The sequence below is a fragment of the Anoplopoma fimbria genome, chromosome 2 (genome assembly GCF_027596085.1).
Source record: "Anoplopoma fimbria isolate UVic2021 breed Golden Eagle Sablefish chromosome 2, Afim_UVic_2022, whole genome shotgun sequence".
Taxonomy (NCBI): Eukaryota; Metazoa; Chordata; class Actinopteri; order Perciformes; family Anoplopomatidae; genus Anoplopoma; species Anoplopoma fimbria.
The window spans coordinates 13,530,076-13,544,489 of NC_072450.1; the positions used below are offsets into that span (position 1 = coordinate 13,530,076).

General features: G+C 39.5%; 2 protein-coding genes across 2 annotated transcripts; one reads left to right on the forward strand and one right to left on the reverse strand.

Annotated features, from left to right (window-relative positions):
- Positions 1 to 1,018: 1,018 nt before the first annotated feature.
- Positions 1,019 to 5,563, forward strand: nudt19 (nudix (nucleoside diphosphate linked moiety X)-type motif 19). Its single transcript, XM_054614044.1, has 3 exons — positions 1,019 to 1,838; positions 2,325 to 2,532; positions 3,280 to 5,563. The coding sequence occupies exons 1-3, from the start codon at positions 1,065 to 1,067 to the stop codon at positions 3,498 to 3,500; spliced, it is 1,203 nt and encodes a 400-aa protein (XP_054470019.1). The 5' UTR covers positions 1,019 to 1,064; the 3' UTR covers positions 3,501 to 5,563.
- A 4,623-nt stretch (positions 5,564 to 10,186) lies between these two features.
- si:ch73-167i17.6 (regulator of G-protein signaling 9-binding protein) lies at positions 10,187 to 10,927 on the reverse strand. The gene has a single exon (XM_054621246.1). The coding sequence runs from the start codon at positions 10,925 to 10,927 to the stop codon at positions 10,187 to 10,189; it is 741 nt and encodes a 246-aa protein (XP_054477221.1).
- Between the last annotated feature and the right edge of the window lie 3,487 nt (positions 10,928 to 14,414).

A 14,414-nucleotide genomic window follows, 5' to 3' on the forward strand; every position in this document is an offset into this window, starting at 1 on the left:
GCTTTTCTGGCTACTCCGACCAACAATCATCTTCGCAGCGGATATTTAAGCAAGAGAGTCAATACTGAAGTACATAGTGAAGTAAAAAAAGAGAAAGCATGCGATTTGTAAAGGAGCTATATGGTTTTTCCATGGCAGCTAGATTTGCGTGATGTCCCGAGATCAGGAGAGAGATGCGGGATCACCATAGAAATAATTCTCCATTACTAACCCTACTAACCTGTTCTGGCAGGCCTGTAATGGACCTGCCAGAACACTAAGATCGTTTACATTAATTTAAATCTCTAATAGACATTAACTCGCATAAGGCTAAACTGCCAGGAAGCGGAATTAACTAAAATATTAGACATTTATCAGTTACAGCAACATAGCTTGGAGCGGATAATAGCCTATTTTACTGTGCTGTTTACAAAAAAACAAAACTCAGATTATTTTAATCATGAATTTTAAAATACATGGTAAAGTTACTAAATTAAATGAAGACAATTAAAAGTCACCTTGTCCATACATATTCAAAATATAGGCTATATTGTATTACTGTAGCCTGATAATATACTGTACATTTTTTTAAAATTAAATTAAATTAAATTAAATTAAATTAAATTGAATTAAATTAAATTAATTTAATTTAATTTAATTTAATTTAATTTAATTTAATTTAATTTTTAATTTAATTTAATTTTTATTTTTATTGTATAATATGTTGTATTTATTATCTGTTTCTATGTAGTTGAGCTGCTGCAACACCCGAATTTCCCCCAAGGGGATCAATAAAGGAATATAATATAATAAATGATTTATTTTTTTTAATCCTGTAACAAAGTGCCTATTGGTCAAGGTCAGGGTGACCTGAACGACGCCTAGCCAATCCAAGCGCTTGAATGCTACGGGGGGCGGGTCTTGCCACCAAATGCAGTGCGCCTCCTTCAGGCGCATGCGCAGCCTTCGAGGCTTCCGTCACACGGAAGTAAACGAGTTTACTCTAAAGTTTAGTGGCTGCAATAACTGGGAACAACTTTCAAAAGCGTTTAGTGACAATTAAGAAAAACACTGTTAGTTTTAGGATGAACACCACGTTGAAGCACTGGAAGGAGGCGGCCACTCTTATTTTAGCCGCAGGTCACAAGCTCGGTGCGGACAGTTTGCTGTCAAGGACGCCGCTGACAGCCGCCCATGGACGGCCACACATGCCGCACAAGTCCCGCTTCGACTACGACGTTTTACTGCTTAAACGAAGCAGTAAAAGCGGATTCATGCCCAATGCGTACGTGTTTCCCGGCGGCATGCTGCACTCTTCGGACTTTTCGAGTGAATGGCTGGACATTTTCAAATCTTTCAGTAGCTCTCCTAAGTTTGGGTTAAGAAGTGTCACCCAGCAGGTGGAGACCAGACCTCCAGTGTTCGCCACAGACCGGCTGAAGCTGGGCTCCCCTATCCCAGGAGAGGTCGCCTTCCGGATCTGCGCCTTGAGGGAGACGTTTGAGGAGTCCGGGGTGCTCCTGTGTGTGTCTAAACAGGAGGAGAAAAGTTTGTTAAAAAGCATAGAGGGCACCTGTACCGCTGACCGAGAAGACCCACTGCATTACAGAGTCAACGATCTGTGCAGTGGTGAACTCAACAAGTGGAGGGATCTGGTCAACCAGGACCCGTCTAACTTCATCAAGATGTGCAGAGAGTTGCAGGTGTTGCCCAACATCTGGGCGCTACATGAGTGGGGCAACTGGCTGACCCCTGCAGGACGATACGGGGTGAAAAGGTTTGACACGGTTTTCTTCATCTGCTGCCTGCAGGAGATCCCAACAGCACTTCAAGATGAGAAGGAGATCGTTTCCTTTAGGGTGATTCATTCATTATACACGACTCATTTACATCACATGTTGACAGAAGAGTTTTACAGGGAAATATACCATTAGTTTATTCTAAATAATATTTTATTATAATATTATTTATAATATATAAGTTTAAATATGTGATGTAACAATTCGAGCTGAAACAATGAACTGATTAATCAACCAACCTATAATGAATCTGATAATTGATCAATCAGTTAAGTAATAAACTAAACTATTTACAGCTTCTCAGTTGTGGGTATTTTCTGTGTTGGTGTATATGTCAGCCAGTGAGTAACAACAACATTGCAGTACAGAAATGTGAAACCATGTTTGAGGTCCTTTTAGAAGCAGTGTATCTGTGACATTGTCCACCTCAGAGTACTGAAGATGATTTTTCAATTGTAAAACATACAGGTTGTAAATATCACAATAAAAAGAGAATCAAATGGATCTGTATCAAGATTACTACTACCTCTGTCTGTTTTTTTTCAGTGGTCCACACCCCCAGAGGTTCTCCAGAGCTACCAGGCAGAGGAGCTGTGGATCGCCCCTCCACAGGTCTATGAGCTCAGCCGCATGTGCCGCTTACCTTTGCTGAATGACCTCCACAAGTTCTCCAGACAGCGTGCCACAGAGGGCTGCGAACAGTTGCTGCCTGTTCTTTCCTTAAAAGATGAACACTCCATAGCACTGCTGCCAGGTGCTGATTGTCTATCTCAACTAACCCACATCCAAACCAGCAGTGAAGCATGACAACTTTATTTTCTATTAAGTCAAACACATTTCTATGTCTGCTTTATGATGAATGAGCAGTTTTGTTATTGTCAACAAACCCCATGAAAACACCAAAACCAGCAATTAACTGATCCCACTGTCTGTGAAGTCAAAGCCTGATATTATTCTTTTGTACCATAGAGGCCATTGTTCAAAAACCACACCAGTGAGCCCTGCTGTTGCACTGGGTGACATGTTATTACATGATAATCATGGGATAATGCAGTCATGCCCACATTATCCCATCCTGATGCAATACATACTGACTCTCACCAAATCAGCTGCTCAAAATAATCAACAACAAATGCACTTTTTACTCCAGTTCAAGGAAGGTTTGTTAAAACTATAATGCTCAATACTACAGTTAAGATTTATATAGGAAGGAACTGGCGTATAAGCAGGGTGAGAAAGTTGGAAAGCAATAAGAAAGTGACTGGAAGAAGGATGAAAGAATTTAATCTTTTTTTAAGAATTAGCCTGAAAAACAACAGGTTGAGGAAGTTTAGCACTAGTGACTTGATCCTACTTGCTTTTATTATAAGTAGCTGTTATACTGTTATTATTTTCTAGCTAATGAGGTTAATGTTAGTGATGAAACGGTAACACAAATGTTTTTGATAAATTACCATTTGTTATAATATAACCATCGGCCTTTCTTTTTTTCTCTTTGCAGGTGACAGATGCTACCCGTCGGTTACTTCAGACGAAGCTGGTCTGGTTACGAGCACAGAGCCTCAGCTGGAGGATCCTCAGGGGGAAGATTCTGCACTGCACCGCTTTGTGACCATAGATCCATACACTATAACTCTACAGATCACCATCACTCCCAAGTACAACCATCTGCTACCTGTTTTGATGGAAAACTTCCCATATGACTCAAAAAATAAGCTCTGACTTGCACTACCTGTTTTATGAGCCCCACAACTCCCTTGTGCACATACAATGAAGCAATACAAGTTCACAGCTTTTAATAATATCAGATATGCCTTTTTCACAGCAGACATTATGACTTGTTATAGTCGGAAAACCACAGATGTTACTAATAACATAATGCTTTGTGCTATTCATTGACATCCCACTGACATTTTGTTAATTTACCGTATTTTCCGCACTATAGGGCGCACTGGATTATAAGGCGCACTGTCAATGAATGGTCTATTTTCGATCTTTTTTCATATATAAGGCGCACCGGACTATAAGGCGCATTAAGTGAAACAAAACAGTCAGTCAGTCAAACTTCCTCCACTTCCGTACCATTGATTCATTAATGTTGAATTCTCTCGCAGCTGCTCTATTCCCATGTTCTACTGCGTGACTGATAGACTTGAGTTTGAAGTCCGCGTCGTAAGCGTGTCTCTTGACAGGTGCCATTTTGGGGTCCTTATACACACACACTGTAATATGATGGTGAAGCACAGTATGTATTACTCCGCGACGCTCCTGACTACGGTAGCCGTAATGCTGCAAGCGGTGCGGCTTTGTAGTTTACCAAAGTCGTACTAAAACATTTTGACAGAGCGCCGTGTACCACACGAAATCGCTTCGAGGTCAGTAAGCACAACCAGAATTAATCCATATTTAAGGCGCTCCGGATTATAAAGCGCACTGTCGTTTTTTGAGAAAATTAAAGGCTTTTAAGTGCGCCTTATAGTGCGGAAAATACGGTACAAGCTCGCTAAAGATCAGTTAGCAAACCCGTTATCTCTGCCCGGTCGCTAACATCACTAAAAATTGCCACATTTTATTCAAAATAAGTATTTTTAGCACCTACTCCTGTCCGATAACTGTCAGCTAACCATCGCTCTTCTGTGGAAGAGTTTTAAGCTAGAGGAGAATGAATGGTGCAGCTTGCTCTCGGTTTATTCAAAGGTCATCACGGACCATTTGTGTGGATTATTTCCGCCTCCTCTGCTGATCTCAGCGATTCCATAGGAATTGATTTTGCCACAGAGTTTTACCGTTTTGAATCCTGGCGTGTCCAGGCTTTAAGCTGTGACAGTGTGACACATGCACAATACCAGGAACCTGAAACTGAAACAGCTTATTGGAATTCAGCCATAGTTGATTTTAATATTAACAACTGTTGCGTTTTGCTACTGTGACATCTCAAAATGTCTTCAGTGGGAAATTTTTATTGTCTGCTTGTCAATGACAAGCTTCGACTCGTTTTCAGTAAGTATTAAATGGGCTGCGTTTATGACGAATAATTATGATGCTTATTTATTTTTTTCTTCCATGTGACTGATGTGTTGAAGCATTCAGATCTAGAGGGATCTGTCCCTCCACCAGCTCCCTTACTTGTTTTATTTTTATGTAAAACAAATTTGTATGTGATGAATAAGAAGGGATTGCTAATGGCCTTATCGTACAACGATTTTACTCGGATACTCATCTCACATAAAGTGAGGAAGCCACTTAATGAGCTTCGTCAGACTTGGAGTGGTTCAGGCTACATTTGTTTAAGTGTAAGCAGCTGAGTTTTGTTTGATTTACGGAACTCATTCCTTAAATATGCTGATTACAAGAATATACCAATTAAATCAGATTTTGTTATGATTGTTATACGTGATTGTGCCCAAAATTACAAAGAACAACACTGGCCTAGGGCTGAGAGAAAATGTTGTATCCCGATCAAAGTCATTTCATACCTCGATAACCATCTTTAAAGAAGTTTTCTGGTAATTTGATAAATCAATAGTCTGGATGAAATAACCACATGGCTTTGTATACTGTTGTGTGAATGAATACTTGACAAATGAAAAGTACTGACTATTTTTTCTTAAGTTATTGTGTTTCATAACAATAGGACTCCATGTAAAAATGATAAATTATCATATTGATGTATCGCCCTACATTGGTCCACTCGTAGTGAGATATTATCATTTTCTACATGGAAATAAAAAAATACTGTTCAAGAACTTCCTGGCCGGACCTTGACTTTATGTTTTAGTCTGCTCCACACTTTAAAGAAAATTATGAAGTAACCATTTCATTTTGACCAATTTTAGCTTTTAACCATTATATATACATATATCAAAGGGATTTAGAGGTGTGTGTGTGTGTGTGTCATCTCATCAGTTATGGTGATCCCTCTCAGGAGGAGTGCACATGTCTGATGGAGACACCGCGGGGCGTCCACCCTTTCTCCTTCCCTGCTCACAGCAGTGTCCTTCATGGCATATTGATAATTCCTAAGAAATCATTTCTGTCAACTGGATTGTACCCTGTGTCTGCCATTTATAAATTAATTTATTATTAAACAGATCAATATATTCATTATTAATTTGATCTTTTTACTGATGCTGTCTCACAGTGCTGTTCGTAGATTTGTGCTTATGATGGTTTGTGATGTGAGCACCCAGTGAGTGAGCTGAATAAAACAAACAGAATAATGAAACCGATATCTACTAGCACAATGCCTGCTCTAAAAAGGCAGTTTAAATAAAGTATAAAATGTTGATGCAGTCACAATATCTACTCAACCATTACTTGTAGCTCAATAGTACTCATAACCAGACTTGTGCTTTTTTGTGTCAAGTCCTCTATTTACCTTTTTTAAAACAATGTGTAAGTGATTTAATGGACAAGAAACTTGTAATCTTGAGATGTTTAAATCATTTGTTGTTAACATTTGATGTTCTTTTAAGCACAAACCATTTAAATATATGTATAGGATATATATTTAAGGAACACAGTTTATGGCGATAAATATGTTTGGCACAGAAACATTAAGTGCACTTTACATGTGATAGACCAGTGGGCTGTGAGAGCTAAAGAGATATCTACAGATTGATTAAATGTATGGATTTCAGATTTTGTCTGATTCTCTTCATCAAAAAGAATATCTGTGTCAAAATATTTTTATTTTGTACAGCAATGGTTCTCTTAACCTGGTTTGAACATTTTACTTCTAAATTGCTGAGGCACACTACAACAGGTCAGCATGGCTCAATCTGATTTTCATCCTTTTTGACACATGTCATCTGTCAGCGTGGGGGTGAGGTTTTGTCCCCCGTTCAGCTCTGCCCTCCTCTGTCCTCACACCACATCTCCCTCTGCTTCGGAGTGCTGTGTTTGTGTAGGATGGTGGTGACAGAAAGGGGGCGAGTTGAAATAACATTGCTCAACCTTCTGTGCTGTTAGCGGCGCAGAGTCTGTTGAGGGTTTCTATGGCAACACACAGCCTTGGAAAAAAACACCATCTTCGTCCAGATGAGGTGTGTAGCTTGCCTCTCTGTGATCCAGTCAGTTTAGTTTGTTTCTTTCCATGTGACGGAGTGAAGTTGATAAATGTCCCTATCTTTCATTAAAAAATAAACAATACTGCGCCAAGCCACTGTAATGAAACTAGATTTACTTACCTGTAAAATAAAAAAAAAGCAGCAGCATAACAGCAAGCAGCTTGCATAACAGAGATTGCAATGAAATTGTCTCGGCATGCGGGAAAATCAAGTTTCTCAAAGTTGCATCAAAGTAAACTTTATCATGAACATTAGTCGTTTTCTTGAACCTTGAGGGATGCATTTTAAAGTGTTTCAAGAGGCTTTATCTCCTCCACCATTTGATTCCCCTCCCTTCCCCATGTTTAATTAATCACCTCTATATTTTTGGAACTCTAGATGACAATGTAAGTCTGTCGTGAATATCAAAGAGGTTCATGACTCACTGTGAGCAGAGCTTAGGGCGTCTGTGAGAAGACAACAATGATAAACAAGATATCAGAAAGCCTTCTGTGAATAGGGTGTTAGCAAAGCACGACGCTGATTTTCATGCATCAAACTGCCAAAAAATGCTGTCCCCTCTGTGCTTCCTGGATCCAAGTTTCCTTACATTTCAGCTTTTAGAAAAAAAAAGTTTTAAACAATGTTCTATTAATGTTTCTTTTCAGTTCTCTGACCTCCAGGGGATGAGAAGAGACAGACTGGAATAAGAGATAAAACAGGAAAATGCATTTTAAGTTTTCTGCTGAATAAACATTTAATGTCCCAAAAGATTGCTATCCTAATCTGCAACTTGAATACTTTAAACATGCCAGGTTCTTATTTTAATACAAGAAAAAAAAAAATAATAATAATAATTTTGTTCCATTACTCCCACAAGGAGTCAGGCTTCTCCCCAGAAGAGCAGGGTAGCTTTAATTAAATATGATCCTTTGAGATTATTGCATACTTCTAAAGCCTGCAACTATAAGGCTACCTGGTCTTTAAGTGCCAGGGGTATATTTATCACATACAATTATAAGAGAAACCCTCAGGATTAGGGGAAGGGATCATTAAAGTCAGTTTAGAGCTAAATTGATGTGCAGCTGCGAGCAGTTACAACTGACTTTTCATTAAATTAACATTGGAGCATTCATTCAAATGTATTTTGAAAGTTAAGATGAAAAGTAAGAGTTACTGACACTTTTCATTTACTGTAGAAAACATCCTGAGGTCACATGTTTTGCTGCCTGTTTTTTTTTTTATAAATCGTGAAACAGAGGATTGACACCAAAAGCTGACAGAAACTGTAGATTTACATCCAAGCTACTTCTCTTAATAGTAGTTTTTAGTACCCTTTACATACTTTTGATGTACTTCCTTTATTTTTAAAACTCACTCTCACATTTTTACCTGTAAAGATTCTGAAACAATATCTCCTCTATCTCTATCTGCTTTTTAATGCAGCCCCTGCCTTGCAAACAGTGGGTGAGTTTTTTCAGTAAATTATTTTACAATAATGTGCCAAAAACTATGTAATTTACTCTAAACTTGGAGAACATTAAATTCAATAATTGTGGATAAATCCTCTCAATTCAAGTTTTTCAAAATCGAATCAAAACAATTTTGTAACATGTCAGAGAGATGTGTTTCAAATAAATAGTTTGGAGGAAGAAACAAAGTGTTGAACTTTGAATATTAAATATTTTTGATATTTCTTTTCTATAATGTTTGTACGAGCTTTAGTGTTCGATTACTGAGAAAAGAAGTAAAACTATTTAGCATTATAGATGATATGAAGGTAGGAGTGGAAGAAAATGTATCTGCTCACTGAAATTGCATCTTTTTTGCTAAACCTTTCTAAAACCCTAGCACAGTAAGGAAAACACATGGTCATCCATACAAGAGCTTTGTATCATTTTCTATTCTTGTTTCTTATTTCATAAAATCGTAGCTAAATAGCCAGTCTTGTCAGAGTCATGTTAGCTTTTTTTTAAATTAATTATATTATTGATCTTTGAAAGCATTAAGACTTCTGACTTGAAGCTGTTTCTGAGTTGACCTCACCCCCTTTAAGTAACAGGTTAAGGCTTTGGCTCTGACAGCCATCCACTTTCAGTTCACCTCGATTCCAGGAATACCTTTAAAGACTCTTACAACTAAAACCATTAGGGGGTTAAAGCATCGGCTCGTCGCCCCTCTATTTTAAATCGAACAGTATTTTAAACCCAAGGTGGTTATGTCTAAGATAGCTCAAAATACCCTGTAGTTCTACATCTGATGTATCTCAAGCTTTGCAGTGATTTTTTAGTCATCAGTTTAAACTCAATACACCCCAAAGCCTGAAACATAAAATAAATCTGATGCTCAATTCATGCAAGTGTGCAGAAAAACTGCTTTGGCATTGGCTGTGAAACACCAGGGAACTGCAGGCGCATTTTAAAGTGTGTTTTAAAGTTTTATTATAATAAATATACTTATGTATGTACATTATCTGACACAGCAGTCTGTATGAACAAACCCTCTATTCACATGTTGCAATGTATACATTCAACACTGTTTGCAAGAAAAACCCTGAAAAGGAACATGAACAGGCTTACAGTGCATTATTAAAAGACTGTGGACTTCTCTTAGGTCCCAAAGGCTCTTTCATGAAGCACATTGTGATTTGATGCAATGAAGTAAGATGCAGGTTTACAACAATCTGGCTATAAAGATTTTACGGTGTATTAAAAACTGTGCTAAAAGGAGTGTGGAACAGTGCAGATTTAATCACATCCAACTGGAACACTTGCTCTATATTAATTCCCATACAACATGACCCTTTACTTCTCTGACTAGATGGGTCCCCTGCTCCTTTGAACACATCTGACTTTGCTGGATTGAATTCATAAAATGAAAGCATCAATGCAACTCAACATGAAGAGGAATACTTAACAGTAGGCTACATTTACGGTTGAGCTTTCCCACTAATCCACTTGGATTACGTGTTGTTTGTATCATCCTGATGGCCAGACACTGTCACGTAATTTCATGACTTTTTTTTTTTTTTTTTTTTTTTTCCCCCTCTTCCAAAAATACACGACCCCTTGGCCCCTTAAAATACTTAACCTCAAATTGTGCCCGACGTCCATTCTATTGTTCTACATTATGTCCTGCACATTTCCCCCTCTGTGGGAACTAATAAATTATTATTATTTATCTTATCTTATCTTAGTGCAACTCCTCAACTCCAACGAATACATTCACACATGCGAGCCTCTCACATAAACAGCTCTTTCTCTCTCTTTTGTGGAGCTGCTGGCTCTTATTATCACGGTGACGCGCTCTCTGGAGCGGCCGCGCAGAGTGTCCGTCAGGGTGGGCTGTTTGTTAGACAGTTCAGGACATATTGACGACCAAATACCCTAAAACCACAGCCACCGTGAGGATAACGAAGAACACAAGCACGGCGCAGATCGACGCGAAGCCAGCATCCCTGTTGCCTCCTCCTTCCTCCTCTTTGGGCTCCTCTTCGCAGATGGAGATGACACCCACGGAGGAATTTCCTACACTCATGTTAGACTTCAGCTCCGCTCCGGCCTCCTGCTTCGCCTCGACGGCCCACGGCGCCACCTGCACCTTCATCTCCATCTCCTCCATCATCTGGCTGACCTGGGAAATCTCAGACTGCAAGTCCCGGAGGTCCGCCGTGTCGATGTTGCTGTCCGCCTCGTACTTCATGTTCTGCACGCTCATAGCCCGGGCCGCCACGGTGGTGGTGCTGCCGGTCATCCCCGTCTGGATGAGGTGTCTGGTGGGCACCTTGAGGGGGAATTCCTGCCCTATCTCCAGGGACCTTTTCATGTCCACCTCCAGGAGCTCCATGCTGCTGGAGAACAGCACCCACAGGCGCTCGTACTCGGCTCGGTCATCCTTGCTGATGCTTTTGTCTTTGAGCAGAGAGGTCAGTTTAGTTCTGTTGGCCACGGCCAGCTCCTGGGCCTTTTTGCGGGTCCTCTTCAGCTCCTCTCTCAGGTTCTGCGAGTCCGATGTGCTTCCAAGTGCGATGACCAAATGCCTGTAGCAAGCAGTCACTTTGTTCAAAGCGTCCAGCATTGTTTTGCACTCATCTTTCCCCATGGCTGATTAAACAAATATATAACTATATATATATATATATATATCTAGTCGCCCCCAAAAAAATAAAATATGAAACAATAAACCAAAGAAGCTTGATGAGAAATGGCGAGCTGTTAGTGACGGTGCTTCATCCACGGTCCTTAGTTGAGTTTCAACAGGAGCACACCCCCTGCTCTACAAATCCCCTCAACGCACTAGTCACAGCAGATTCCTCTCTACCCATGCTCCTTCCTGTCTGCAAGCAGGCACAGAGAGCGGCTTAGATATTAATGCGTCCGTAAATGGCTTTAGGCTGTATACCTTTGCGCGTCCCCACTCCAGATCAGACAGCGCCGGAGCACCTCTCCTGCAGGGCGGATGCTGAATGGATGTGAGACAATCCAACCTCCCTTTTTTTTTTTTTTTAGGAGATGGGGATCCAGATTCCGCTACAGGTGTCCCAGCATCCGCTTGCCTGCTGTTTCGTGGAGAGAACACGGCGCCTTTTTCCTCGTCAGCAGCTTAAAGTCCGATAATGTGGGAAGATGATGCGCGGCTGGGGGGGAAATGGAGATCCTCACCGAGACTTAAGGAGAGAAATCATGCTTCAAAAAGCTTCTTTTTTTGGGGTTTGTTTATCTGTATGGTGGAGCTGTCCGCTTCTGCGCCCAAATGATGATGTTTAAATACCAGTAAGCACCTCGTGAGGTCACATGTGTGCACTAAACAGAGCCATGCAGGCAGGGAAACAAAGCAGCTGCGCTCCCATTGGTTTGGTCACACAGACGTCTCTTTTAGATGTGTCCAGTCATTGGCTGTTGTGTCCTTTATGTGGGCAGTGCTGTGATGTCTATCAGCTGGTATGTCAAATCACAAAGTCCTAACCTACCTGCCACCACCTGCCAGTTGTCATCAGGATCCCTGCATGGGTTATCAGTTATATTCCCAGAGACAAGAGAAGCACAGGCTGATTACTGACAAGATATTCAGCCTTTTTTTTTATATATTTATCTTTGCATTTAAGAACAGTACTATGTGTGCAATTTTTTTGAACCACCCTTCACCTGCTTATTACATTAATATTTAATTTACAGAAGTGTAGAGAATGGATGGTAACTGTGTGAGGTGTGCATAAGTGCCAACCCACATGATCATTCTTCTCTACTTGCATGCCTCACAGTCAATTAGACACAGACCTGGCTGGAAAGAATGCCTGTTGTTGTGCACAGTGTAGGTTGGTAATGTGTTGTTTACCTTCCTGGCTCCTGCTGTGTTGTGAGGTGAAAGGCAGATAAGACTGCGCGGTGTTTGCCTGGTTTACTCTTTTTGCATTATTGAGGCGGATGGGGCCTAATGATCCATTGACTGCAGTGTAAAGCTAATGGACGTAAGCGCAGGGGATGCCCAAAGGAACTGAGGGAGAGGCTCATTGTTTGCTTTATTGTGGTCGTGGGTTTATTTAATCTATTTTATTTATTCCTAGTTTTTTTTTTTAAATGTTTATTTTTGCTCATAATAGTACAACTAGCTCATTGAAAAATAACTCAGATTCCTTCATATTTGATGCATTATTATGCATTCATGAACATCTATAAATCTCTATTTCATAATAAGATGAACTCAATCGTGCAATATGTGCCTCTGCATTATGTTTTTCTACTGTGAACTGTAATGTTCAGTATATTTGAAATGCTGCTTGCTTTGCCAGTGATCTAAAAAAAAAAAATATATATATCTTGGCTGAGTCAGATGTTTGTTAAGATCTTGGCTAATGGATCTTCTTTCCCTTGAATATGTTTCCATGGCAACCTCTCACCTCTTGGCAAACCCTCTTCAGTAATTTTTTTCTCAAGCTTTTCAATTACTGGTAGTAAATTGTCAACAGTCCTTTGTCTCTGATATTGCATTTAGAATTACAATTTACATGTATGAGTAGTGGTTGGATTCATTGTATAATGTGACAGTGTGGTTCAAGGGCCTTTTGGAAGCTATTTTTCTTATTTTTTACAGTGAGGGTTGGTGTATCTAACTTTAAAAAGAAATTATAATTTGGATGTAATGTAGTCTGTAGATCCTCATTCAAAAACGTTTCACAAAGAACGTACATTGCAGCATCTTGGAATTTCATTCTCTAAGTTTACAAAATATCAGCAAGTTATTCCAATCCTGAGTTAACAAATGCAGAAACACAGTCGAAGCCCATATACAAACGTGACCTGTAGGCTGTTGACAACTTGGGAATTTAAATTTGTTCCTGTACAGGTGATCACCTCTACTGGGAACTGCTAACAGCATAGAGTAAGAATTGCAGGATTATGTTGTAAAATTGGCTGTTGTGTCTGTCTGTCTGCTTACCTATAATAAGATTGCTGATAAGCTGGCCTGTTAGATTCAAGTGTTGGGATGAGTCACACATGCTGTGGTCTGATTGCTCTCAGAACGAACACATCATGGAAAACTCAGTGTGATTTCCTGTGCAAGAGCTCTCTGTGGTTTTCTGTTTCACGGAAGAGTAACAAGATAGTGATGAGCTCCAGATGTTAATGTTTTTACACAGATTAATGCTTTAGACTGACTCGTGAAAAGACAAATAAATCGTTAGAAAAATATTTTTTTCTAATGAAATATATTTGTTTTATTCATTATTGTCCTGCCATTTTGGAAGAACAAATACCATATCTTGAACCAGAATTCCTGATAGGCTATTCCAGTTTAATTTACGATCCATCCTTTTTATATTCTTGGTCAGTTTTTAACTTGATGTGTGTTAGGATTATGATCACGAGGCAAGAGATGTCTGACCTCAAGGTAAAAAAACAAAAGCAATATTAATCATGTATTCAAGACTAATCAATAATAATGGGAACATTTTTGTTGTCATAATAATGTAAATTAGCATTATTTAGTAGGCTACAACTACAGAAAAATCCCAGTGGGAATCTTCCACATTGTGATTGTAGACTACTATTACATTTTTTTGTGCTTATTATGGATGGAACAAATAGATTAGTCAAAGAACACATACAGGTTTATGTCAAATTAAGGCCATGGTCACATTCCACATTGGGTGACAAAGCAACATTTGTGACTGCAGTTTGACGTCCGTCTGCTGCATCAATCCATCCCATCCACTGCTATAATATTTAAAAATGGGGCCAGATGTGTTTGTGTTCATAGCAGGAACCCAATCACTTGATTTGTGTCACATTGTCAAGCTGTGTTTGCTTTGGGACAAAGTGTGTGTTTTTGTTTACATATGAGCCCCAGCTCACAGAGCAGATGTGGTTTTTACCCTTCAATCCGGAAGCAAATTGTGTAAAAATTCATATTTCGGAAAACATAGCCTAGATCATGGTACATGATACCACTCACATGCCAAATGGCAGCGAACTGTCCTGGAATTAAAAGATGAGTAAAAACATCCCCGGGTTCAAGAGGTTAAGATGAAAAAGAAACCAAAGGAGAGAAAAACAACTTGGTATTGGGCGGTTTTCAAACGATGCTATGA